Consider the following 26,154-nt stretch of genomic DNA (forward strand, 5'->3'; position numbering starts at 1 on the left):
GCATATGGGTCACTTAGAGTTCCCTCCTCCGGCTTTTCATGGTGTGTGTTTTTATTTTCTTGGCTTCCTATCAATCCTGTTTAGCTGTGTCACTGCTCCCTGCCATCCTGTTCACAGTGAGGAGTTAACACATGGCCCAGCAGCACTGGCTGCTCTGCTGGAAGTGTGTTGCTCTGTGCTCTCTAGTCAGCTGAGTACCTGCAGGGTAAATCACAACCCACATAGAACTGTAGATCTACCCCAGGGTGACCAGCTGATGTCACCCAACTGGCCAGCTCTTAACTGTGTCATGTAACTGCTGGGAAGTGCCCAGACAGCTCCAAACACCCTTTAGTTGAGATTTATAGCCTAGCACATCAACTTTCTTGTCTTCCACTCCCCAGTACACCACCCACACATCAAAGGGATGAGTTACCCTTAACTCAAACCATGCAACTTACTGTTATTTATTTCCAGGGAAAGGATGCAGGGCTGAAATGAATGTTAGCAGCTCCTCTTAACCACTACTTTCAAAGTAAGGATCAGTTTTTCCTGATCCCTGTCTGGGATCTCAAGCCTGGTGTGCACAGGCTATACCCTGTTTTCTTTCAGGCTTCCTATATTCTCCTGTAAAAGCATACTATAAAAAAATTCATGGATTTAGTAATGTTAAGTGTGTCCCTGTTAATGTATTTTTCCCCTGTTAATGTATTAAAGAAATATTTGCAGCTCCCCCCCCCCTTTTTTTTCTTAAAGTCTATAGATTTCTCTCCTGAAGGAGGCTGCCTGCTGGCTTAGTATTTGCAGTTCTCCCGTCAGGGCAGTGGTGATGGTTCATTAAACCAGAGCATTGAAGAGCCACTACTGATCAGTCTTCCAGGAATGGGGAAGGGATGTGGGCCTAAGGCACACAAAACCTACATAAGTGGCTTCAGGGAATTCAGGGAAGGTGACAACTCTAGACTCTCTTCACTGAAAGAATTTTGAAAACTCACCTTACTCAGCATTAGGGGAAGCCCTCCTTAAATACTTTCCAAAGGCAGAACTTGATTCAGTTGCATCAGGCCACATTTTCCTTATAAGGCTGACCACTGGCATTTGCCATCCTTTATTGGTTGGAAGCTTCTGGTTTTACAGGATGTAAGTATATGAACCTGCAGGTTCCCAGTCGTGCCTTTTGCCAGGCTCCCATATTTAGGACAAGAACTTGGAGGTCACAGACTTTCCCATTCTTTCTTTCCTTGACCTACCAGTTTCAGAAATACTTTAATGGACCAAACCACAGTCCCTCTGACTGAAGAAAGGGTATTGATGATTCTGAGATGGTTGCTATGGTAAGTTTAAAGTCTTCAGAGGGAAAAAGAGAGTAAAGACCTCTCTTATAAGGGAAATCCATGGCTATTGCAAGGATTTGGCATGTAAATGAGAATCAGGAAGCAACAGGAACATTTCCACTGGACCAATGCCCACTAGAGCCATGGCTTATATCACTTGATGAGCTAGGGAAACACCTGAAAGTTTCATTCATTCATCGTTTCACTTTCTGGAAAACTTTTGCTGCACTTACATCAGCCATATGCCTATACTACTTATCTGCTAGAAGACAAATAATAAATATATACTATAAATAATACCTGGTGTCTGCTGCCAATGAGTATATGCTCCAGTGGGGGACAAAGGAGATAAAAACATATAAAAAGTACTTTTGAAACAATACCATAAGGGCCGTAGTAAAGTAACCTATATTTATTGAGAGTATAATGTAAGCAGAGTCCTGAGATTAAAAAAAAAAAAGTATCTGGATTATGTCATTTAATCTTCACAATAAATTTCTCAGGTAGGTACCATTACCATATCTGCTTTTCAGAGGAGGAAACTAAGGCTCAATGGAGTGAAACTTGCCCAAGATCACACAGCTAATGAGATGCAAGGCTGTGATAGGAACACATGTCTATATGACTGCCAAGTCCGCCCTTGTCACCAGGATGCTATGCTACTTTGTAGTGATTTGAAGTTATAAGCCGCAGATAGTGAGGATCTCCAGAAGGAGAAAGTAATTGAGGCGGTGGACAGAAGGGTCACAGGAAGTACTTTGGAGAGATGTCACTTTGAACTAACTACTTTTTAATTTCATTTTACTTCTTCTGTTGACTTATTACTTCTTCCGATTATTTTTAAGTCATTGCTCTTACATTAAAAATATAAAACTTCAATTCCTAGAACTATACCTTCAAATAATATTATGCTACTTCATGTGTAGGGTAAGGAATTTCAACAGTTCTTCCCATTCTTTGTGCTGTCACGCATTTAATTTTACATATGAGATGAACACATAATACACTGTTACTATTTATGCTTTAGAGCAAAATTACTCTTTTAAAGCAATTGAAATAAGGAAAAAGTATTTTATTGCTACTAATTCCATTTATGATGCTCTGTTTCTTTGTGTAGATCCAGGTTTCCAAACGATATCATACTTCCTGTACCTGAACTTTCTAGAAGAGTTCTTTTAGTGTAGGTTTATTGGCCATTAACTTGGTCAGTTTTGGTTGTCTGAGAAAGTATTTCTTTTTCATTTTTGAAAGATGGTCTCATTGGGTATAGAATTCTATTTTAACAGTCCTACCCACCCCCACCCCCTGTAAAAATATCATGCCATTTAGGAGTGCCTGGGTGGCTTAGTCAGTTAAGCATCCAAATCTTGATTTTAGATCAGGTCATGATTTGGGATCCTGAGATCAAGCCCTACATCAGGCCCCTACATCAGGCTCTGTGCTCAGTGGGTAGTCTTATCCCTCTCTTTCTTCCCTGTTTGCCCTCTTTCTCTTAAATAAGTAAATAAATAAATAAATAAATAAATAAATAAATAAATAAATTCAAAAAATGTCATCCCATTTAGCACTTTTAGCACTTAAAAAATGCCACTTTGGCCCTGCATTGTTTCTGATGTAAGTCTTCTGTAATTTTAACTGTTGTTTTTCTCTGTATAATGTCTTTTTGTAGTGTTTGCCTCTAATATTTTCTTTGTCTTTTGTATTCAGCAGTTTGAATAGGACATGCCTAGTTTTATAGGCTTTGTTGTTGTTGGGTATTTATCCTCCTTGTCATCTGCTCTTGAATCTGTGACTGAGTGTCTGTCATTATTTTGGACAATTTCTTGGCCATTACTTCTTCAAATGCTTCTTTTGTCCTCCTGTTCTCTTTCTCTTTTTTAATCTGAGGTTCAAACTATGTATATGTTAGATACTTGATATTGTTATGCAGCTTTTAGATACTCAGTAATATTTTTTTTTAATTTTTAATTTTAATTCCAGTTAACACAAAGTATTGTATCACTTTCAAATGTACAATATAGTGATTCGACAATTCCTCACAATACCTGGTGCTCATCACAAGTGCCCTCCTTAATCCCCCATTACCTATTTCACCCATCCCCATTCTTCAGGCAACCATCTATTTGTTCCTTACATTGAGTCTGTTTCTTGATTTGTCTCTCTTCTTTCCTTTGCCTATGTGCTTTATTTCTTAAATGCCACATGAGTAAAATCATATGGTATTTGTCTTTCTCTGACTGACTTATTTCATTATACTCTCTAGCTTAGCACTATACTCTCTAGCTCCATCCATGTCATTGCAAATGGCAAGATTTCATTCTTTTTTTATGGCTGAATAATAGTCCATTACATGTGTATACCACATCTTCTTCTTTTTTTTTTTTTAAAGACTGTATTTATTCATTAATGAGAGACACAGAGAAAGAGAGGCAGAGACACAGGCAGAGGGAGAAGCAGGCTCCACGCAGGATGCCCAATGTGGGACTCAATCCCGGGTCTCTAGGATCACACCCCGGGCTGAAGGCGGCGCTAAACCCCTGAGCCACCGGGGCTGCCCCCACATCTTCTTTAACCATTCATCAATTGATGGGCACTCCAGCTGCTTCCATATCTTGGCTTCTATAGATAATGCTGTTATAAACATAGGAGTACATATATCCCTTCGAATTAGTGTTTTTGTATTCTTTGGGTAAATACCCAGTAGTGTGATTGCTGGATCGTAGAGAAATTCTATTTTTAATTTTTTGAAGACCTTCCATACTGTTTTCCACAGTGCATGCTTCAGTTTGCATCCTCATCAACATGTGTTGTTTCTTGTGTTGTTGAGTTTAGTTATTCTGACATGTGTGAGGTGATACGCCATTATGGTTTTGATTTGCATTTCCCTGATGATGTGTGATGTTGAGCATCTTTTTATGCTTTGTTGGCCATCTGGATGTCTTCTTTAGAAAAATGTCTTCATGTCTTCTGCCCATTTTTAAAATCATATTATTCATTTTTGAGGTGTTGAGTTTTATAAATTCTTTATATGCTTTGGATACTAACCCTTTATTGGATATGTCATTTGCAGATATCTTTTCCCATTCTACAGGTTGCATTTTGTTTTTGTTTTTTTTAAATTTTTTATTGGTGTTCAATTTACTAACATACAGAATAACCCCCAGTGCCCGTCACCCATTCACTCCCACCCCCCGCCCTCCTCCCCTTCTACCACCCCTAGTTCGTTTCCCAGAGTTAGCAGTCTTTACGTTCTGTCTCCCTTTCTGATATTTCCCACACATTTCTTCTCCCTTCCCTTATATTCCCTTTCACTATTATTTATATTCCCCAAATGAATGAGAACATATAATGTTTGTCCTTCTCCGACTGACTTACTTCACTCAGCATAATACCCTCCAGTTCCATCCACGTTGAAGCAAATGGTGGGTATTTGTCATTTCTAATAGCTGAGTAATATTCCATTGTATACATAAACCACATCTTCTTTATCCATTCATCTTTCGTTGGACACCGAGGCTCCTTCCACAGTTTTGTTAATTGTCTCATTCACTTTGCAGAAACCTTTTATTTTGATGTAGTCCCCATAGTTTTTTTTTTTTTCTTTCTTTCTTTTTTTTTTTTTTTTTTTTTTTTTTGGTTTGTTTCCCTTGCCTCAGAAACATATCTAGAAAAAAATCACTATGACTGATGTCAGAGAAGTTACTGTCTATGTTCTCTCCTAGGATTTTCATGATTTCAGGTCTCACATTTAAGTCTTTCATCCATTTTGAATTTATTTTTGTGTATGGTGTAAGAATATTTTCTTTTTTGAATTCCCTCAGTTTTATCCTTTTGTTTCAGTTTAGGTCATTTCTATTGACTTATCTTCAAGTTCATTGATCATTCCCTTGATTGTGTTAGTGTGATGAGCTTGCTGAAAGTATTCTATGTATCTGTTATAGTGTTTCCATTTCCATCATTTGTATTTGAGTCTTACTTTTATAGTTTCCATCTCTGTCCTGAAATTATCCATCTACTCTTTCATATTGTACACCTTTTCTATTTAGAGCCCTTAACATATCATCATAGTTCTTTAATTATCCTATCAGATAGTTCCAACTTAAGTGTCATATCTGAGACTTGCTCTGTCACTTTGTCTTTTAGGAGTACATTTTTTCTTGCCTTTTTGTATACCTCATATTTTTTTTTTACCTCATAATTTTTTATTGAAAGCTAGACATCTTGTGGTGAAAATAGCAAATAAAGTAAATAGTTTTTATGCCAAAACTAAGCACATCTTTCCTTCTGCTAGATTTTTAGTGCAGGGATATGCCTGTTGTCTGTATCTCAGACCCTGCTTATTCTGGCTTCAGTTATCTTGTAGTGAGGGGAGAGTTGTAGCCTGATATCCCCCTCTATACATGATTAGAGGGCCCATTGCAGACCATGTGTCCAGTGGTCAAGGTCTGGTGAGTACACTGGATTAACAGCCACTGCACTGGCTTTGTATGATGTCTTAGATAAGTATATGGAATTTTCTTCAGCCGTGGTTTTAAACTAATTTTTGCAACTAGATAGCTATCAAATAGTGTAATGATTCAATAGATTGTCTAGCCAAATAGTAGAGTATTAAGCAGCTAATTAGATGTTAGGTAGAGCAATTTGTACCAATGTTGGATATATGAGGTAGAAATATCAGAGTTTCTGGGGTGCCTGGGTGGTTCAGTCAGTTGAGCATCAAATCTTTATTTTGGCTCAGGTCCTTGGATCAAGCCCCCTGTCACACTCCATGCTCAGTGGGGGGTTTGCTTCTCCCTCTCCCTGTATGCCCGCTACCTGCTTGTGTCCTCTCTCTCTCTCAAATAAATAAATGTCTTTAAAAAAAAGAAACATCAAGTTTCAGAGAAGTATATATTGTTAATCCACTTTGGACTTCATATATATATATATATATATATACACACATTTATACATATTCACGGGTAGAAAATGCCAAGAAGGGTAACTCCTCAGCCATCATGAACTGTGGCTTGTACTGGAAGTTAAGTCAGAATGAGGTAGGTAACAAAACTTTTTTGCTTACACTTTATGTAATTCTGAACTATTTGGTATTTTTTAAGCGAGGCTATATTATTACATTTTTATTTAAAAAGAACATAAATTTTGAAAGTCTAGATGCTTAAAGCAGAAAGCTTTATCATATGGAACATCACTTTATGAATCATTTTATTTCTACTAGGAAATAAAATTTCCTTCTATTGAGGAAATGTTTGTACAAGTATCACATCTCAGGAGGGTACATAAATGAGAGGTACTGGAGGCATGTGGTGGATGGCATGGGCAGGGGGGCATTCAAACCTGATGGAGGAAAAGCTGCCTCATAGCTGCGTGTAACAAATAATATTATTTGTCTCTCTCATTAAAATGCTAAACGTGCACAGGCAGCACCTAACATCCTGATAGAGGCTTATGAACCTTGCACCTTCTTCCTAAAGACAGTATTTGCCACATGTGGGATTATAATGGATCTTTGAGAGAGAAGAAGCCCCCAAAACAGAATCTGGAAAGCTGGCTTTTCTAAAATAAAATCCAAAACAACAGCAGGAAAACTGTCCTATGTAGAGTAATTGAATGAAGCCTAACATAAGGCATTGAAAGGATTAAGGAATGGAAAAGGAAGGCTGGGTGTGTCCATAAACTACATGGTTTCTACTGCTTGGCTCCAAGATCAATGTGAACAGGCTGCTTAAAGAACAAAAGTTAACACTCGCTCACTCCTGTTTCTCCCTTGTTGAATCTGCCCTGTCTCCTTCAGTGAAGCCCCTCCCCACCTACCTAAGCCCGCACTCCTGCTAGCCCCCAGGAGCAGAAACATACTCACAGATGCCATGCTTCATTTAATTCCTAGTACTCAGGGGTGGTGAGAAGACCTTTTAGTTTTGTGCATTCATAGCCCTTGGTAGATTATAAAATTTCAATGTGCAATGGTGACTTCATTTGCATTTATGGATGCACTAATGAGCAGTTATGGAATAGGAACCTAACTAATATTTTCTGTCTTGTTCTCCTAGGGGTTCGAATTTGGCTGCATAAGGGCGGCTAATCAAAGCATCAGAGCTTGTTGCATTTTCTTTTATTAGCTGCATATTCATTTGCCTAAGTAGCCTACCCCTGCTGGGTACTCTCATCCTCTATCATCCCTATTTCTCTCCTCAGTTACATTTTTCCAGACTGCTCTTCACAGATGATAAACTAAAATTATTACCCCAGGTTCCTTTTTTTCCTTCCTTAGATTTTAATCTCACTTAATGTTTCTAGTTTCACTTTTCTGGTGTAGGTTAATCAGATTCATCCCACGTGATACCTCTTGCCTGAATAATTCTGATATTTTATATTTTACTATTAAATATGGTGTTGAATGTCATATGACACCGATATCCTTTATCAGGTATAAGAAGAACTCTTTTATTACTAGATTGGAAGGGATTTGTTTCAATGTGTGTTGAATTTATTTTTCCTCATCCTTCCTGTATGAATTGAGTGTCATATAGTTTTTCTTTTTTTACTTTTTTCATGTTGTGAATAATACTGACATTCTTCTAATATTAAGCCATTATGATAGGAAGCAAATTTGATTATGATTATTCTTATACATTTGTAGATTCATTTTGTAAATGTCTTATTAGAGTTCTGCATTTATATTAATAGATAAGAACATCTATATTTTCCTTTCTTATGACATTCTTGTTCATTTTTTATAGTAAAAATAGCCTGTCAAGATAAACTCTGAAGTTTTCCTAAGATGCACATTTTAAGGCTATTTCTTTTCCTCTACAAAGTGCTTTAGCTGAGTCCCACATGTTATGATTGATACTACTGCTCTTTATTGTCATTAATTTTTTAAAAACATTTTAGTTATTTATTTCTTTTTAGAAAGAAACAGAGAGAGTGTCAATGGGGGGTGGAGCAGAGGGAGAAAGAAAGAATCCCGTGCAGACTCCATGCTGAGCATGGAGTCTGACACAGGGCTCAATCCCAGGATTCTGAGATCACAACCTGACTCAAAACCAAGAATGGGATGCTTAACCACCCAGGCACCCCTTATTGTCATTCATTTTTAAATATTTTCTAAATGTTACCATTTTAATTAGTTCAGTGTTTTATTTGTTGATGATAAATCTAAATGCAAAGTTTCAGATGGTTGCTGGTATTATTTTGCCATCATTTTCTTATTGACACCTAATGTCATTGCAAAGCAGTTTGCGTGATATCAATTCTTAGCACTGATTAAGAATTCTTTTGCAGTAAGTCATCAATTCTTATAAATGTATATATGCTTCAACATTTTATTTTTCTCTTTCGGTTTACTGCAGGACTCTAATACATACATCTCTTAGACAAAGCATATGAATTCTATTGGCCAAATGTTTTTTATGCTTATTTATTATCTAATTAAACTATCATTTTCTGAGATGCATGTCCTAAAAATCTCCCCCTCTGATTGTAGATTTGTAATCTTACCTTGTAATTCTATTTGCTTTGACCTTAGGTACTTTGAAACTGTTTGGCTAAGTGCCTAAATTCCAATCATGTCATCTTCCTGATGACTCTTCCCTTTTATTATGATGTACTGATTTTTATCATTTTATTGAGAGAATCAATTTTGTCTAATATTAATATAGTTAAGCAAGCTTTGTTTTGATTGGGATTTACCTGGAAAATTTTACCTAAAACTTTCTAAGTCATATTAATATTTCTTACAAAGGCATTTAGCAAGACTTTAAAAAAAATACACACTGAGAATCTTCACATTTTAATAGGCAAATTTTATTCATTTACATTGACTACAATTACTGATATGTTTGTAGTTTTTTCTATTTTTTCCTCCATATGTATGGTGGGTTTTTTTTGTTTTTTTGTTTGTCCTCTTACCCCTTCTTTCTGGCCTTTTGTTGGATGGAATGGACTACTTTTTAATTCGTTTTTTCCTCTAGTGCTTTGAAAATTGAATACTGTGCTCCTGGTCCTCTAGTGAAGTGGATCTCAATGTGTGGTCCCCAGATAGGGAGCATCAACATCACCCGGGAAGTTATTCTTAGGCTTCATCCTAAACCTACTAAATCAGAACCTCTGCCACTAGTTTTTTGTTTTACAAGCTCTCTGGGTGATTCTGACACACATCAGAGACTGAATACTTTGGTGCTTTAGTGGTTACTCTTAAATTACTAATAAGCACATTTGATTAGCATATAAAATTAACTAAAATCTCTTCCCTCCTCTCAAACAATCCAAAGACAACACTTTAATTCCAAACTTCCCTCTCATATCTTAAATATTTATGACATGCTATACTTGGTTATGCCTTCAAGTGAATTACTAGCTTTATGATTAATTGTACAATTCTAATATTGACATTCTAACATTTTAGCTGTTTTTTTCTCTCCACTGTTATTCTTGTATGTTCTATTTTCCTTCAAGGTTAAATTTCCTTCTTTTTTTTAAGATTTTATTTATTTATTCATGAGAGACATGGCAGAGGAAGAAGCAGGCTCCATGCAGGAAGCCTGATGTGGGACTAGATCCCAGGACCCCAGGATTACGCCCTGGGCCAAAGGCAGGTGCTCACCTGCTGAGCCACCAGGCATCCCCTAAATTTCCTTCTTATTGAAGCACATTTTTGTTGTCTTTTTTTCTGCAAAGTTATATGAGTAATCAATTCTCTCAGATGTTGTTGGAAATGGTCCTTATGTTTTCCTCTTCACATTTAAATTATACTTAAGTTCTCTACAAGATTCTAATTCAATAGTCTTTCTTAAAACCTTTAAAACATTATTTCATTGTGTTTTGGCATATATTTATTGCTAATGAAAAGTCTGCTATCATCCACATTTTTTTCATCCACATTTTTTATAGGTAATCTGTAAGAAATATTTTTCTTTTTGATTTTGATGTTATACATTTTCACTATGATATGCAGTAAGGTGTGGATTCTTTTTATTTAACCTGATGGGACTCGATGTGCTTCTTCAATCAATTTTCCTCAGTTCTGGAAAATTCTGAGCCATTTTCCCTTCAAATATTTTCTCTCCCTTTTCTCTCTCATATTTTCAGGAACTCCAATTGGACGTATGTTATGTCTTCTTATTCTGTCATGTATGATTCTTAATCTTTGAGATTTTTAAAAAATCTTTTCCTGTCTTTGTGCTGTGTTCTGGGTAACTTACTCAGATCTTCCATTTCTCTATTTTCTGTTTTGCTGTAGCTAATCTGCTTTTACACCATCTCCTGGAGTTTTACTTTAATGCCTTCATTTTTCCCTTCTAGAATTGGCATTTCTTTCTTTTTCAATTCCAGTTGTTCTTTCTTCATATAATGTTACTCTCTTATTATTGCTTACTTTTTATGTCAACCCTTACTCATTTATTTAGATTCTTTTTTGTTGTTGTTGTCATCGTTGTCATCGTGTTGTCCCCCCCCCCCCCCCCGTGTCCTCCAGGTCCCCGCCCAACCCACGGGTCTAGATTCTTTTATATTGCTGTATTACATAAGATTCTTGAGATGCTAAGTATCTTGTGCATTGAATTTACTGACTTCTCATTTACCCATTTTCCTTTTATGGTTCATAATTTTCACTATGGACTGATCTTTAGTGGGAGGTTGTTGTTTTTATCTGTGGGAGACCTATATATTCCGCTTGTAGAAATGTCCCTGAAGATTGTATATGCATTTACTTTTGCAAGAAAGTTTTGTCATCCTCCCTTTTTGTGTTATGACCATTTGCTTCTGCATTCCCATGCTTCTGGAATATTTTAAATTTAAATCCCACTCCCCTGTATTATGATGGTTAAGGTTTTGGTGTATTATGGATGACAAATTCTACTCTACACCAAGAAGAAGGCAAAGTTTTTTTTTGCTTTTTCCCTGCACTGGTAGGTGGGGTTTTTTCTAATTCACCTTTTTGTGGACATGGCAGCCAGCCTGTCAAGTCCATTAAAATCCCAAGTCCTTAACAGCAAAGGCCCACATCCATATTTGTATCCTCTTGGGGTCATTCCAATGTCAGTTCAGACTTATTTTTCTCATTTTTCATTCTGCCTATTGGAAGTTTTCTCTTCTTTTGTCTTCAACTATTAATTACATTTTTTCTTACAATCTTTTAAGTTATTTCTATTATTTTTATAGTGGAATAACCTTTGTGTATAACCATGCTCCCCGAAGCACATCGATATTTTGCTAAACTGTGTTCTATTTAATAAATTCTCAATGCACATCATATACAGAGGTAGAATCTGTTTTTGATCTTCTGAAATTCAGTCTTGTAACCAGTTGTAACCCTGCCTTAACATGTTTATTCAACTTATAAAATTCTAACTCATATTGTCAGCTTTTAGTTGAAAATATTTGTTTTAGAGCTAATGTCCCTATATTTAAATGATCACATTTGCTGTTATCACTCTATTATTCTATAAAAGTGGTGCTTCCCCTCCCCCCAAAACTGGTACCCCCCAAAACTGGTATCCCACATTTGAGGTGTTACTAGCTTTACTTTTTCCATTCCTTCTTGAACATTTTTCTGCTCCTCACATCACCTCCTTCCTGAGCATGCCTTTCAGCTCTGCATGCCTCTTCAGGTTCAGACATTCATAATCACAAGTTGCATTACCTTTCTGAGAAGGCAACAGGCTGAATTTAACAACAGAATGCAAGAAAAGAAAAAAAGATAAAATGTGCATGATAGAAGTAATCTGGGAGACAATAAGACTAGGGTTAGGATTAGAGCAGTAGGAGGAAAGGTGGTGATTGGGGTTGGGAAGGGAAATTACACTTTAATCGAATGAAATATCCTATGTGCAGCTCCCTAAGATAGTGTTCAATATTAAAATGTTCAATAAATTGTGAGTTATTTTGTTGGTAGAGGATGCCCTGTGGAAAGATGGCATACATATTATTTCAGAAGGTATTAGCAAAGAAATGGGTTGGGTTGTCTTTATTTAGTGACATTTTTCTAAAAATAATTTGTGAATTTATGCAAATTGAGTTTCCTCTCTATAGCAGAGGTATGACAGCATTGTCTACACCTAATTGAAGAGATATTCCCCAAAAGGGTCATTGGAAGTGAGAGTATTTATGGTGTCTTTCTTTGGGAAACAGCCAGAATCACTCCACTGTGACTTCATTTACTCTTTTACTAGTGTTTTTGGTGGAAAAGACCCAAATGATTTTTGTTTTCTCTTATAGTCATACTTGGATAACTTGTGAAGTTTATTATGCTTCCATAGGGCTGAGATTTAAGATCGTGGCAGGAGAACATAAGGGGTGAGTTAAGCTTCATAAAAACAGAGGCTTTGAACTATCTGCAGAGATGCAATTTCATAGGTAATCTAAGTGGGATTTCTATTTAGAGTGCTTCAGTGCAATGTTATGCTGTATGCAGCAGTGCTTACTAGAAAGGTGTTAATGCTGCTGTTTCCACTGAATCAATCTTTTCTCTCTTTTTTAAAAGATTTATTTATTTATTTTAGAGAGAGTGAGCATGAGCAGGAGAGACAGAGAGAGAGAGAGAGAGAATCTCAAGCAGACTGCGCTGAGAGCCCAACTCAGGGCTTGATCTCATAACCCTGAGATCATGACCTAAGCTGAAACCAAGAGTCAGATGGTTAACTGACTGCTCCCTCAGGTGCCCCTCCACTGAATCGCTGTTATTTTAGATGTTTTTTGATTTTATACACGATGGTCTAATAGGAAGTAAAGTGCCTCTTATATATACTTTCCATTAATGATCGATACTTGAGTTTCTTCCTTTTGTGTTAGGCATCACCTTTTGAATACCCACAGATTTTTCATTTTTTCACTTGATTTCTCTTTTGAAGAGAAGGACAAAATGTAGAGGGAAAATATGGTTGGGTCTTTTTAACCTGAAATATACCTCTCCACACTTCTAGGAATAAAATACATAAGCCATATCCTCCTTCTTGGAGCTGTGCATTCAAGAAGCTCGGAGAACCCAGAAGCCTGCCTTTCTGAGATCCACTTGAATGTTGCCAGACTCATTGGATGGTGTCCTATTTTATTAATTGGGCATTGACACTGAAAGGGACGTTCCAAGATAGATCCGAGCTCTTTGTCACTGTGCACGCAGAGAAGAGGTCCCTCATAGTGGCTGCAGCCACATTTGTCATGTCCACACTTGTGACCCTTGTCCCTTGCCCATTAGCAGGAAGGCTTAGGTAGAGGAGTTGCTGTCCCTTGCTGCTGCATGTCAGACAGGTTTTCCTACTGCTGTCTTTAAAAGGGCTCCTGGTCTTGAGGAGACATGGTGAGATTTGGTGGTAGGTATTTCTACCACCATGCTGAGAACCCACAGGTGGTACTTGGACCTCTGGTTTCACATGGGCAGCCCATGGGGCCCCATGAGTCTGGTTTCTTCCTCCAAAAACTAGGATGACCTAGACTTGGTAAGTCTCAGTTGTTTTAGATGGGGGCTCTAGAATTTCCTGATTGTGGGCTAAGCACATACTCAAAATAAGACCTCCATTTATCCTAACATCTGTCAAATTCTTATTCTCATATTGCACTTAAAATTGCCAGGCACTGTTCTAAGTCCTAAACAAAGATGAAGTCACTTCATACTCAGATGACACTATAACTGTTATCATCCCCATGATGGATGCCAGCTGGAATTCAAATTCAGGCAGCTTGTCCTTAAGCCCATGTTCTTAAACATCGCACCATGTTGACATCTGACACATCTATAGCGTGTCCTTTTTCTGGTGGTCTTTGGGGAAGGAGATTAAATTACTGTGTTGTGGAGGGATCCTAGATACACAAAGAACTGGCATTCAGGAGTTCTGATTTTTTTAGTGAGAACAGCAGAGTCTATTTTATGAGATGCATATTGAAAATCTTTCACAAAACTTGTATTTTATTCTTCATGATGTTTATGAAAAAGCTGAGACATCAATACAGGAAAAGAGCAAAGATACCTGGGGTCTCAGCTGCAATTAGAGCATGAGAATGCATGTGCCTGATTACTGGTTTTGCTTATATGTAAATACAAGTCGCTGTGCTAAGCAAAAAATAATTATAATAGATTCATTGAATCATAATGCAGCCAAGTTTCACTTAGAGCTTTAAACTTGCAGATGAGGCTTTCCCTAGGGCTTCTGTCTGATTGTAGTTGCTATGTCTGACCTACTTATCAGCTTTTCACAAGGTGGCTTAAAAGCCTCCCAGGATATAGTCATACACAGAAAAGGAGAAACTTTCCATAACCCCTGATTCATTGGTGGGGTATTCGGGGGGTTGTGCATCACATAAGGTAATCTTGTTCATTCTTGTAGTTTTCTTCTAGGCATGAGTCACAAGGTCAATTCTGAATGAGTAAACTAAGATTTCTTGACAGTTGGAGGAACTAGTGGCTTTCAAACCCAGAGGCGTCTTGTGTGATAGAATTTGGTTAGGCATAACTGAGCAAGTTCATGCAAGAGAGCCTGGCACCACTTTGCAGGACTTCAGCTTTTGATGTCATCCAGTGTCATGTGTTGATAGTCTTCCCTTTTGGTGATTAGCATGTGCCTCCTCTGGTTGGGTTCATGGCAAGGGTGAAAGGAAATGATATTGGCCTTTAAAGAAAATATCTTAATGGAAGTGAGTCAAGAGTTCGAATCTGTTCAAATCTGTGTTAGAACGGTCTGTCTCAGTCCATCCAGGTCACCTACTGACTGGGGGAAACTCAGGTTTTCAGTCTTCTGAGAAAAGACTGTTTTTCTTTTCACTCTTGTGAACCCAAGAGATGCTATCTTTAGCAGACAAAACAGAGTAAGCCGTCGTCTTCTCAATTGTCAGAATGTCTAAGGCCCTGGGAGCCGGCAGTCCCATCCAGAATAGACTTGGGAAGCTTCAAGCAACCCCAAGATGAGAACCAAAGTGGCCTTTCTGAAAGACCTTGGAAGCCAATAGGAGTCAGCCCTCTGTGATTGATGCATGAGCAAGAGTAAAGAAAGTGAAAAGTCATCAGCAAAAACTAGACGTCTGTGTTTCTTTCCCGGATTCACATCTTTGAGGGTGATTCAGGTCCAAGCATGTCATCAGTCTCCCATTTGTCCTTTCCTTGTTTGCCCTCCCCACTTTCTCTGTTTTGTTCCTGTCCCCCACCTTGGGTGGCCCTCCCCACTCCTCTCTACTTCTGCTGCTTCATCTCTGGGTCCCTGGGCACCACGACACCCCATGGGTTCTGTTCCTAACCAGCCACCACTAATTCCTTAAGAACTCCATGTTTGCTGTGCCTTTAGAAGACTTTTACCCTTGGTCCTCTTCTACTCCTGTCAGATGAGGTTTAATTCCACTCTGAAGTTAACTCCCTAGCACCGGGATGTCTGTGATAGAGTGGGGAGACTAGAGAGGCAAGAGGAAGATTGGGGAGACAACTCTGATGGGCCTCATCTGTCCCATTCCACTTTTATGGAACAACCCAGAAAAACCTCATCTTTGGATCCCCAAATCACAAGGTTGGCCTTCTGTTGTCTTGCTAAATTATCTCAGGGCTGGCATCCTCTCCTTAATGGTCCTGCTTCCCAACCTTTTCCTTCTTTTCCTGGTGCTCTTCTGCTGTCCTACATAACACCTGGTGAGCCTAATTTAAGAATTCCATTTTTTTCCTCTTTTCATATCCTAGCCTCAGGGAATGTATTGTATTATCACGTGTGCTAGCAAGTCTAGGAACAGACACATAATGCCTGAAGTTTCCATTATGCATGAAGAGTGTATGAACTTGAGGGAACATGCTGGTAGGATACGTACTGCACATGGGAGCACCAGGAGTGGAATTCCTCATCTGGGATTCATTGGTTGCTTCTTCCTACAAAGCAGAGGGCCCCAGCCAGGCCTGCCCATTCTTCTCCATCCTTCTTGGCCCATTCCTCTTCTGAATCTCTAGCCAAAACCTCTGAGTGTTTCCCCTTCATGGTCACCCTGAGTCTGCGTAAAGTCTCTCCTCTTCACCCCCCATAATACCCCAGAACTCCACATTTTCCTGTGCTGGCTTGTTGAACAACCATAGCAGCATCTACAGCCTGTGTCGGCTTTCTAAAGCACCCTATAGCTGGCGCTTCGGTGGTACGGACCTCTTTCCTCCAGCAAGAGCTGCTGAAGGGTTTTAAGTTAAACCTGCTACATAAAAACTCAAACAGTGGCAATGATGATAGGCGTTTGTATGAATCTCCTCTAAAAGACCCAGTGGGAAGGATGAAAGAGCAAACCATGAGTGCTCAGACACGCTGCACCTGTTGGCTGGATAATGAACCTGGAGACACTAACCACTCAGGTTTCCTAGGATCATCTTGTTGCTGTTACAGATTTTCCCAAACAACGGCCTTGCGTGTAGGACCAGGGAAGGTAAGAGCAAGAGGGAGACGAATAGCTTCACTGTCCCCCTCCTCCTCACTGTAAGTGACCTAGACTCAGCTACTACTCTGGTTGTCTGATGAATCTTTTCCTTCTGCTTTCAGCTCGGGGACCTGCTTCACAAGTTACAATTCGTCATGACGTATGTGGCTCCATGGCAGATGGCTTGGGGTTCTTCATTTCACGTGTTTGCTCAGCTCTTTGCAGTGCCTCGTATCCTTTGGGCTTCTATTTTCACCTGTGAGCTGAGAGTCACATTTTATGGATGCCAGCTTTTCATTGAACCCTGGCAATGAAAAGATTTGAAAGTCTTTAAGATTGCATTTTAATGGGGACATGGGGAGGCACTTTGGATTCCCCTTAGGCCACTTAGCCTTAAAAGATGTTGCTTAATTTTGAACTCTTCCTGCTTCTTAATGCATATCCAGGATTACTTTTTTTTTTTTCTTGATTCTTTCCATTTTCATTGCACAGGTCTGCATTAAGATACTCTGTCTTTTAAATAGAAAGTTACTGCTTAACTGGTTCGGTTGACTTATACAAAATAGTGTAAATCGATCTGCTGCTACTAAACACTGCAGATAGGGCTGATGTCTCTGATAGACTATTATTGATTATCTCATACCATATGATGATGGAGTTTAATGATCACATATGTGAGTGATATTCAAAACTCAGAATGTGATGCACATAGAAATTAACCAAAGTTTTCTAAAACCTAAAAAAATAATTGATGGTTTTGTTTTATAGCTGCTCTTAGCCAAGAAGCCTAGTTTTATTGTTCAGAGTTTCATTTGGTTTCTTTGTCGATTTTTAAGTGTTTTCATAATGATAATTAGTTTTAATTGACTTCAAAACAAACTTGAGATGCTGCTCCTAAAGATCACTTTGACACAGATAGCTTAATTGCATGGGGGGTGGGTGTGAGTATGTGGAGAGATACATTAATAAAAAATAATCTTGAAGAGTGAGAGTAAACAAAAATATCCTTGACTCAGGCCTAAAATTTGCCCTCAAAGGTTTTCCTTCCCATCCAATTTATACTTCCTAAACTTGTGCTTTCCATGAGGTATTTCAAGGAGTACTTGTATTGGAATCCCTGGAGGAGCCTGTTAAATAATGAAATCCCTGAGCCCAGCGCATACTTTTAAAATCATGTTTCAGGGGGTGGATCTTGGAATGTTCATCTTCAGAAGCTTGCCCAAGATTCTTATCCCCTGGCGTCTGTGACTCCCGGTTCTAGAACTTCCTTTTGTACAATGTTCACATGAGGCTCATTAAAGACGATTCATGAACAGTTTCTGGGACTTACCTTCGTGTACAAGCATGGAAACATATTTGGGATAATCGTTAAATAATATATTCTAGGTTTTTAAAAATGCCCTTCTCCAGACTCATTTGTTTAAAAGCATCTTTGTAAGCCTACCAAGAGCTGGCTTTACAATGCACATTGTTCTGTGCACCTATTCTTAGACCTGCATTGATATTTCTGAAGTATTTCAAGGTTATTTGGCAGAACAAGCTGAGGGAAAATAAAATTTGGGGAGTGTAGCTTTTACACTCTTTTTCCCTCTTTCCCCCCTTTAACTGCAATCATTTTCTATAATAACAGTAATTTTAGTTTTTCTAAATAGTCATTTAAAACACAAAGACAGTGAGATGAAAGAGTGAGGTGATTTTTACTTATTTCTGAAATGTGTCTGCTTAGACACACATCTGATCTTGAGTTTAAAGTGTTTAAAAAATAAAGTCTGTTTATTAAATAAAAATTATTGGATGATGAAAATTTGTGGTTGAGGTGTTGCACAAAGAATTTGAAACTTGACATTATGATTCCTAGTTTTATCCTAACTTTGGTCCCATGCAGATTTGTAGCATTTCTTGTGCTTCCTATTCCTTGTTAGGTGAGTTCAGGGATATTAATTACTCCTTGAGGTTCCACAGCTGAGTTAAGACCCTTCTGGGAGCCATAACTTTCAATTACCTGACCTGTTTGTGTGTTGAGGGTTCACGCACAAGCACTTCATATCTGGCGCTTAATATCTCCTACAAGAATAAACATGGTGTTAGCATCTACCTCAGATTTTACCCGGTGCATATTAAATCTAAGTGCTTTCTTGGTGGGTGGACTTATTCTCAGGAAACTGAACATTTGAGATGTAGATTTCATCTGGCAATTGGTGGCTCTGTTTTAGGACACTCTATTGATCCCCATGCCTTGTTCCTAAAACTGCTCCTGATAGTGACATCCACTTCCTCCCTTCTCCTAAGATACAGAGCCTTTGAAGTGACCTTGGAGCCTGACCACCTCCATTGTGTGACAGCTTATGGTACTTGGAGCCTCCCACCCCCCAAATAGTTGAGAAAACTGGATATATATGCTGTCAAGGCAAAGTTATGAGGGTCCTAAGCTACCAGCCCTGGATCTCGACTAATTTTGAAACATTAATTATTTTATCACTCTATTAAGAAGCTGTGGGTTCAATCCTGGCATCAGGAAGGGACTAATTTGCTCCATTTTGGAACTGAATTAGCGATCAGGCCAGCGGGGCACTGTTTAGTAAATTGCGTTTTCCAGTACTAGCATGTTTTCTCCCTCGGTAGCATCTCTTAGTTTCCGAGCTTGTAACCTCCAGGGACGGATGAGAGGGCTCACCCTTTTACAAGTAGAGACCATACAAAACCATTGTCTTCCAGTAATTACACAGACCCGGCCAGATTATCTCTGTTAAATGTATATACGGGGAAGGCAACTTTCTATTTGGTATATTCTTTTGAGCTTCAAATGATTTGTTTTTAACTTTAAGGACTGATGTAAATGTTTTCATTTTACAAGCTTTTGACAGAGTCACCCTCTCCCTATTGGTAAGAAGCAAAGAGAGCCCCGTGTGCCCGTTCTCATCGGAGTCCCTGTTTCTTGGCATTGCCTGAGCAGTTATACTCACAGGCATTCATATTTGTCTTGAGAATGCTGGATTTCTTCATCAATTTCCCCTAAATAAAATAACCTCTGAGGCCACCTATTCACTTCTGCCCTATGTCTGACCTGTTAAACTTTATTTCCTTTCCTACCACATTGAACTTTATTTACAGGCTCAGACTGCTTTCCGGACTTAAATTCTGGGTAATTGTTTCTGGCATTTAAAAAATGGACAACATGATCTTGGGGGAAATATATAGAATCAAAAAGAAGAGCAGTGCCAGCCCCTCTAGCATCCTGCCCAGCCCCAGCGCCATGTGGCTTTGTCCTGGTTTTTCTGCAAACCCCCCAGTGTCCTCCTGTCCTCCTCCTGTCAGAAAAATCTGCGCCCACCCCCACTCCCACCATGGCTCTGCCTTCTTACATTTTTTCGGTACTTTTATTCCATGACATCCCCCATGCAGTTCCCTTTTCTTCCCGTGACAAGGGGCATGGTTAATTTGGTGTGTTTTGTGGCCCAGGTTTTCAAATATTTTCAGCTTTCCAATGAAGAAAAAACTGATGGGTGATAATAGATTTCCCAGTAGCTCATTGTTCTGTAGCTCTCCATGTGCACGAGGTCAAAATAAAAGGAATTGGATTTAAATTCTAGCACAATAGAGATCTTTTTGATACCCAAACAATTCCACAACGGAATGGATTATTAATGGAGGATATGTCATTTCACTTCTGAGGTTGCGTGGAGGTAAATAGCAAGTTGAAAAAAATAAAATAGACACAATTATTCTGAAAGCAAAACTTTGAGTTTAGGTCTGTGAAAATGCATGGGGAAGTGCCCATGATAGCACAAGGCTCTTCTTTTCTGGATTTACATGTAAGTGGGTGGTAAGGTCCCCATGACCAACCCCCCCAGCCCCCAGCCTCTAGCACCTGGCGGAGAGTATAAGAAAGCATTTGGGTGCCTGGATCACTTCTATCTTCTGATTGACAGTGACACATGGAGTCTTCCTATCTGTGCCAGGCATTTCTTTTTTACGTTGTTCCAGTACTTTTTGGAACACAGAGTAAAGAAATAAGACCTCAATTTGTGCAGTGGTGAGAAAGTCCCCTTCCAGGCAGGGAGATCAGCCCTGTAGGAGGTCAGATCAGACCTGTAGCGGGACGCTCTGAGCCCCGACCCGCAGGGACAAGGGATGAGGCATGAGGCACAATGTGCCTGTGTAAGCCCTGGACAATCTGGCACCACAGTGGCCTCTGTCGCCTCAGCCACAGTCCCACTGTCACCCCTGCACCAGGGTGACGTGTGAGATTGGTAGCTAGGAGCAGTCCTTGAGTGATGGAGACAGACTGGGAAGGGACCAGCCTTTGTGACACCTTCCGAAGATTTCTAGAGATCAGTTAATTGGTCTTAATTCCAAAAATGACCACAAAACCAATTTTAATATTGAACAATTATGTTTCTGATTAACTAGGGTGTGTAAAAGTGAGTCCCACCAGGACGTGAGAAACCCATACAGAGTGCAAAATGCTGTGACTTCATCTGTATACATTTTTAGCTTATAAATCAGACATGACTTGAGTCATTGGTGTTCAATATATCATAAGGAACATATTTTTTTGAATAGTGGGAAAAGATTCTTTGAGAAATGGAGATGCTACCTTCTCAAACAGTGCTATTTATTTCTCTTAAAAGTGTAATTTAATTTTAATTATTTATAAAGCTACTTAATACTTTAGTAAATGTAGCACAGTGTGTTTTGTCCTGCTAATGATATCCTAGTAAAAAGAAACTGTTCTTCCCAAACCTTAGATATTAAGTCTTTGCCATAAATCATACTCTGGGTATCCCAGGCTGCTGGGATTTTTATGAGAATCATTTGGTTTTCATGCTGGCGAAATAAGACCTAGCAGGATACTACTGAAAGTTTTATATTCCTGACTGTGTACACAGAGAGATCAAGTGTATGCCCTCCTTTCTTTCCTTGGTGAGAAAACAGCTTTAATATAAACGAGTCAAAACCTGAGATAATATTTCAATGTATGATAACACTGAAAAATTTTTTTTGCCTTAACTCAAGACTCTCAGATTCTGCCATGCTTTTCTTTCAGACGATTGTCACCTCCATCTTTTCTACTCCACTGAGCCCATTTCTCGGGAGCGTCATTTTCATCACCTCATATGTTAGGCCAGTGAAATTCTGGGAGAAGAGCTACAAGTAAGATCCTAAAGTTGATGCTCACGTGCTTTGCTAAGATTCATGCTTCTGGATGCTCCTTGACCTTCCTCCAGGTTGAGGCTAGGCTTCATGCCTCACCTGCTGGGAGCTGAGCATGTCCCCCAGGGGCTCCCTCAGTTCTTCGCTCAGCATGGGAGCTTCCAGGCTCTGGACAGAACAGGTCTGAGCACATATTTGCAGTCACGTTCCAGTCCAGGTTTCACCGATCCTGCAGGAGAAATGGGTTCTCGCTGCCGAGTATTATTAGTTGCCCTCAGGAAGGTGGTTGGGGGAGCTGACGTCATCCCATTTGCTTGGCGGAGATTGCCCCCGGAAGGCACGTGTCCCCTCCCGGCAGTACCCCTCTGTGAGTATCCCACATATGCCTGTCACACGCAAGTGTACACACTTCACAGCTCAGCATAAAGGAGGACACTCATTTCTCTAGAGCGCTATGAAACTTGTAGAAGATGATTTATGTATTTTCTTGACTGGACCGGCTGGTCATAAATTTCCTCCAGCAAACAGTGATGGAGTGGGGGCAGTTAGTTCTTAAGGAAAGGTGTGAGGACAGAGTCATGGTTCACTAAGTAATTTTCCAGAGCTCCTCGGACTTGGGGGGCCGGGGGGAGGGAGCTGAGGACAGGTGGCAGAGGAGCCTGCTGGCCAGTGGGCCCATCTTCAGCTGGGGGTAGAGGAGGCAGTCTTGTGCTTTGGAACTCCTCCCCCTAACTTTAGCCTTACCTGTCTGAGCCCATAAACCCCAGTCCACCTTCAATAGTATGTCTGCATTTTGCACGACTCTGGCACTTTACCATGTGCTCTTTGTGTCTCATGCAAGACCCCTTTAACCTAGGAAGTCTGTGATTTCTTTTTCTCCCCTTCGATGGTTTCTGTGACGGTAAAATGCACACCTCGCGGGACTGGCAGTAGCAGGTAGTGATTAAAACTCAGCCTGTGGTGCCGGCCCCCCTGGGCTCACATCTCACTCCTACCACTTAACACCGGTGACCTCAGGCCTCTCTCTCTCTTCTGTAAAATGGGGGCAAAATGAGAGACCTACTTCACAGACTTGCTGTGGGGAGAAAATGAGTTCATAGACATAGAGCCCGTGGAACAAGGCCTGGTGAAGAGCATCCCATGTGAGCCTGTGCTGCTGTGCTTCTCTGACTGCTCTGCGCAGATGTCCGTCAGTCCCCACTTGGCCCACACTGACAGGTGTCTACCATGACGAGGTGCCGCACCTCCGGCAAGCCCACCTTTGGGGTGTCCCTGGGGGGAGAACCAATGAATCCAGAGTCCTCCATGTGAGGCCAGGGTTGGGAGGCCAGGAAGAGGTGGGGGGACCCTTTGGGTTCCTGGCAGGTTCCTCATATTCTAAGAGAGGTGGGCTTTTTGCAGTAGGACAAGTAGCTGTGTGAAATTTTGCACATAAGCGAGAGTCCTGTTTTGTGTTTGTTTAAAGAGACACTGCGCGTATTTACAGGGCTAGAGAGGAAAAGCAAATGCTGGGCACTGGCTTGTTACTTTACCTTTCTTTAGGGGAAAACAATTTGGGGAGGGGGTCTCTTTTTGGAGCTCTGAAAACCACATTTAAACTTGTAAATAAGAGTGGCCAGGCCTTTGCTCTTAACCAGGCAGGAAAGTGCAAGATATTTTCAACTTGATCGTTAGTACCAAAGATTCCTCTTGGTCTCCTATTCTCAGGTGAGTTAGGAGCCAGTCTTTCTGGCCTGCAGTCTGACATAAGCAAGATGCATGTTGAGCCAGAAAGGGTTTTAAGCTTCCCCAACAGAAAGGGGAATAGACAAGCTCCGTGGGAAGATTTTATTGCAGGGAGGCATCTTAACGCTTGTGCAGAGCAAGGGCTTTCTTGTGTTCTGTGTTTTCTTATTTAGTTTCTCCGCCTCCAGGATGCAGTGTGGTACTTGAGCTGGCAGCTTGTGTGGGTTACTTAAATGTGTGGGCCTCTAGAGTAGCGTTAACATTTCCTTACTTGGTGTCACAAATAATGGATTATGTTGTGAGCTGTTCTGTCCCCAGGTTAGCGCTGATATGTGCCGGGGGCGGTGTCTACCTTTGGCTGTGGTTGGGAGGGGACCTCAGGAACTGGGGTATGTATAAGGCTGTCCAGCCTTTACTGGGTCTCTCTCAGGTGGCCCAGTTAGAGAAAATGTTCAGTCCCACTGGGGGAAAAAGTTCCTGATGCAAAACCCAGGCTTGTCACCGTGCATTAAGCATCAGAGTATGGAGTCCTGTGCCTGGCTGCTTAAAAGATCAGTGGTGGAGTTCAGGACATTTAAGGGGTAGGTATTGGGAAAGGAAATGGCAGGAAATCTCATCTGGATCCCTGCAAATGCTCTGGAAAGCTCATTCTATCTTAAACTGTTGGTTTTTATTTCAAATGCTAATGACTACCCTACCCGTGTTCTTGCTGGAGAGCATCTACACAGCTGCTCCGTTACCTACAAAGGAGCACTTGGCTACAAGGGCTATTGATTCTATATAGTTGTTCACTACTTGTCCCCTCACTTTCAAATGCTGATGAAAGATACTCTTCCTGCAGAGATTCAGTGGGCACGTAATGCCAGTGGGTGTACCTCTGCACCCCACTGCCAAGCTGCGCTGTGACTGGTGCACTTGCAGTCCCCTGTCCTGGGCCTCCTCTCCCTTCCCACCCCCACTGCCTTGCTTGCCAGCCCTCCCTGTCCTCCAGGCTTTCTGTTGGGCCTTCAAAAGCTGACTTTAGTTTCTCCAAGTCTCCAGTGAGCCCAAAGCTGTAAAGAAACCATTTTAATACCCCAAGGAGCCGATAAGTACATCACCAGCCACCTGGTAACTATGGCAGGTCAGTTTTCCCCTTTCCCCAGCCCGGACTGTCTCAAAATCCACAGGCTTCCTGTTCCCCAACACTGCTCCTCCCTGGGGGTAGATGACAAATGTGTCCTCTGCCCTCCTGACTCCCCTGCACTCTCGTCAATTCTGCACGCATCGCACCAGGTTCCATGCTGTCTCAAAGGCCTGTGGTGAATCACAGTTGCCTGAGGAGGAGGAAAAAATACCATGTGGACCAGCACTGTCCAGTAAGAAGCTCTGCATTCCTGGAAGTGCTCTGCATCTGCACCGTCCCATACGGCAGCCCTATTGGCCACATGACCATTTGAAACAGGGCTAATGTGATGGAGGAACTGAATTTTTACTTTTTATTTATTTATTTTTTTTAGAGAGAGAGAGAAAAAAAATAAGAGAAAGCTGAGGAGGGGGGTGCAGAGGGACAGGGAGAGAGAAAATCTTAAGCAACTTCCCTGCCCAGCCAGGAGTCTGACACAGGGTTTGAATTCAGGACCCTGAGATCATGACCTGAGCCAAAATCAAGAGCCAGATACATAACCTACTGAGCCACCCAGGAGCCCTCTGAATTTTTACTTCTTCTATTTAGTTGTAGTGAATTCAAGTTTCAATACCATATGTGTCTAGAGGCTACCACATTGGACAGCACAGATCCAGACCCTCCTCCATCTTAATCTCAATGTCTAGCTTATTTCCAAAACATTCTGCATACCTCACATATTGTAGATTATGGATCACATATTGTGGATCCCCCAAGCCTTGCCTTGGGTAAGCCTTGCCCTTCATGAAACTACCCAACTTCTCCATTTCCCACAGACACCCACAGTCCCTCTTTTGATGTAAGAGTGATGAGGTTCAGGAAGGCCTTTGGAATGAGAAGTATTATAGCAGCTGTCTTTGGAAGATAAATTTGCCTTGTGGCCATCAGCTACTTCTACCCAGGATTGGCATAGACTGTGCTTCTCTCCAAATCTGGACTTGTTTCTTTTTTATCCTGGGTCTCATGGAGGCCATGCACGTAGTAGGTGTTCTCTATTAAGTAAATTGAGTCCCAAAGTATTGTGTAAAAGGGAAAAGAAATCTTCATCTGGGTTCTATTTGCCATTATTAGAAAGGTCACTGTTAAACCGATGGTCTCTTGACTAATATGGGCTTTAAAGTCTGTCTTGATGAGCTCTGCCTGGTGTCTCCACTTAAATTACAGGCAATGACAACAAATGCACTGTAATAATAGTGCCTTTTGTGTTTAAATCCCCTTATGTCAGAGTATTCTAAAAGCTTTAGAAACACATTCTGATATTATGATCTATCACCCTTCTCTTTATATATAAACAATTGCTAGATAACCAAACTTTGTCATTAATGTGAAACAAATGTTTAGGCTAGAAATATTAACTCGTGTTTTTGCTTATCTCGGCAAATATCTTGGTCCTAAAGGAGTTGACTATCGTTAGCCCTGATGAATGAAAAGTTC

General features: G+C 40.3%; 1 protein-coding gene across 2 annotated transcripts in view; it reads left to right on the plus strand.

The window, feature by feature from the left end:
- The window catches only part of PCNX2 (pecanex 2), a 288,030-nt gene that overhangs the window by 188,613 nt on the left and 73,263 nt on the right, over window positions 1–26,154 (plus strand). For both annotated transcript variants that reach the window (XM_025448568.3, XM_025448569.3), the window contains 2 exons: window positions 16,799–16,907; window positions 21,701–21,830. In XM_025448568.3, coding sequence (XP_025304353.3) covers window positions 16,799–16,907; window positions 21,701–21,830 — 239 coding nt within the window. The remainder of the gene's footprint in view (window positions 1–16,798; window positions 16,908–21,700; window positions 21,831–26,154) is intronic.

The sequence above is a fragment of the Canis lupus genome, chromosome 4, assembly GCF_003254725.2.
Source record: "Canis lupus dingo isolate Sandy chromosome 4, ASM325472v2, whole genome shotgun sequence".
NCBI lineage: Eukaryota > Metazoa > Chordata > Mammalia > Carnivora > Canidae > Canis > Canis lupus.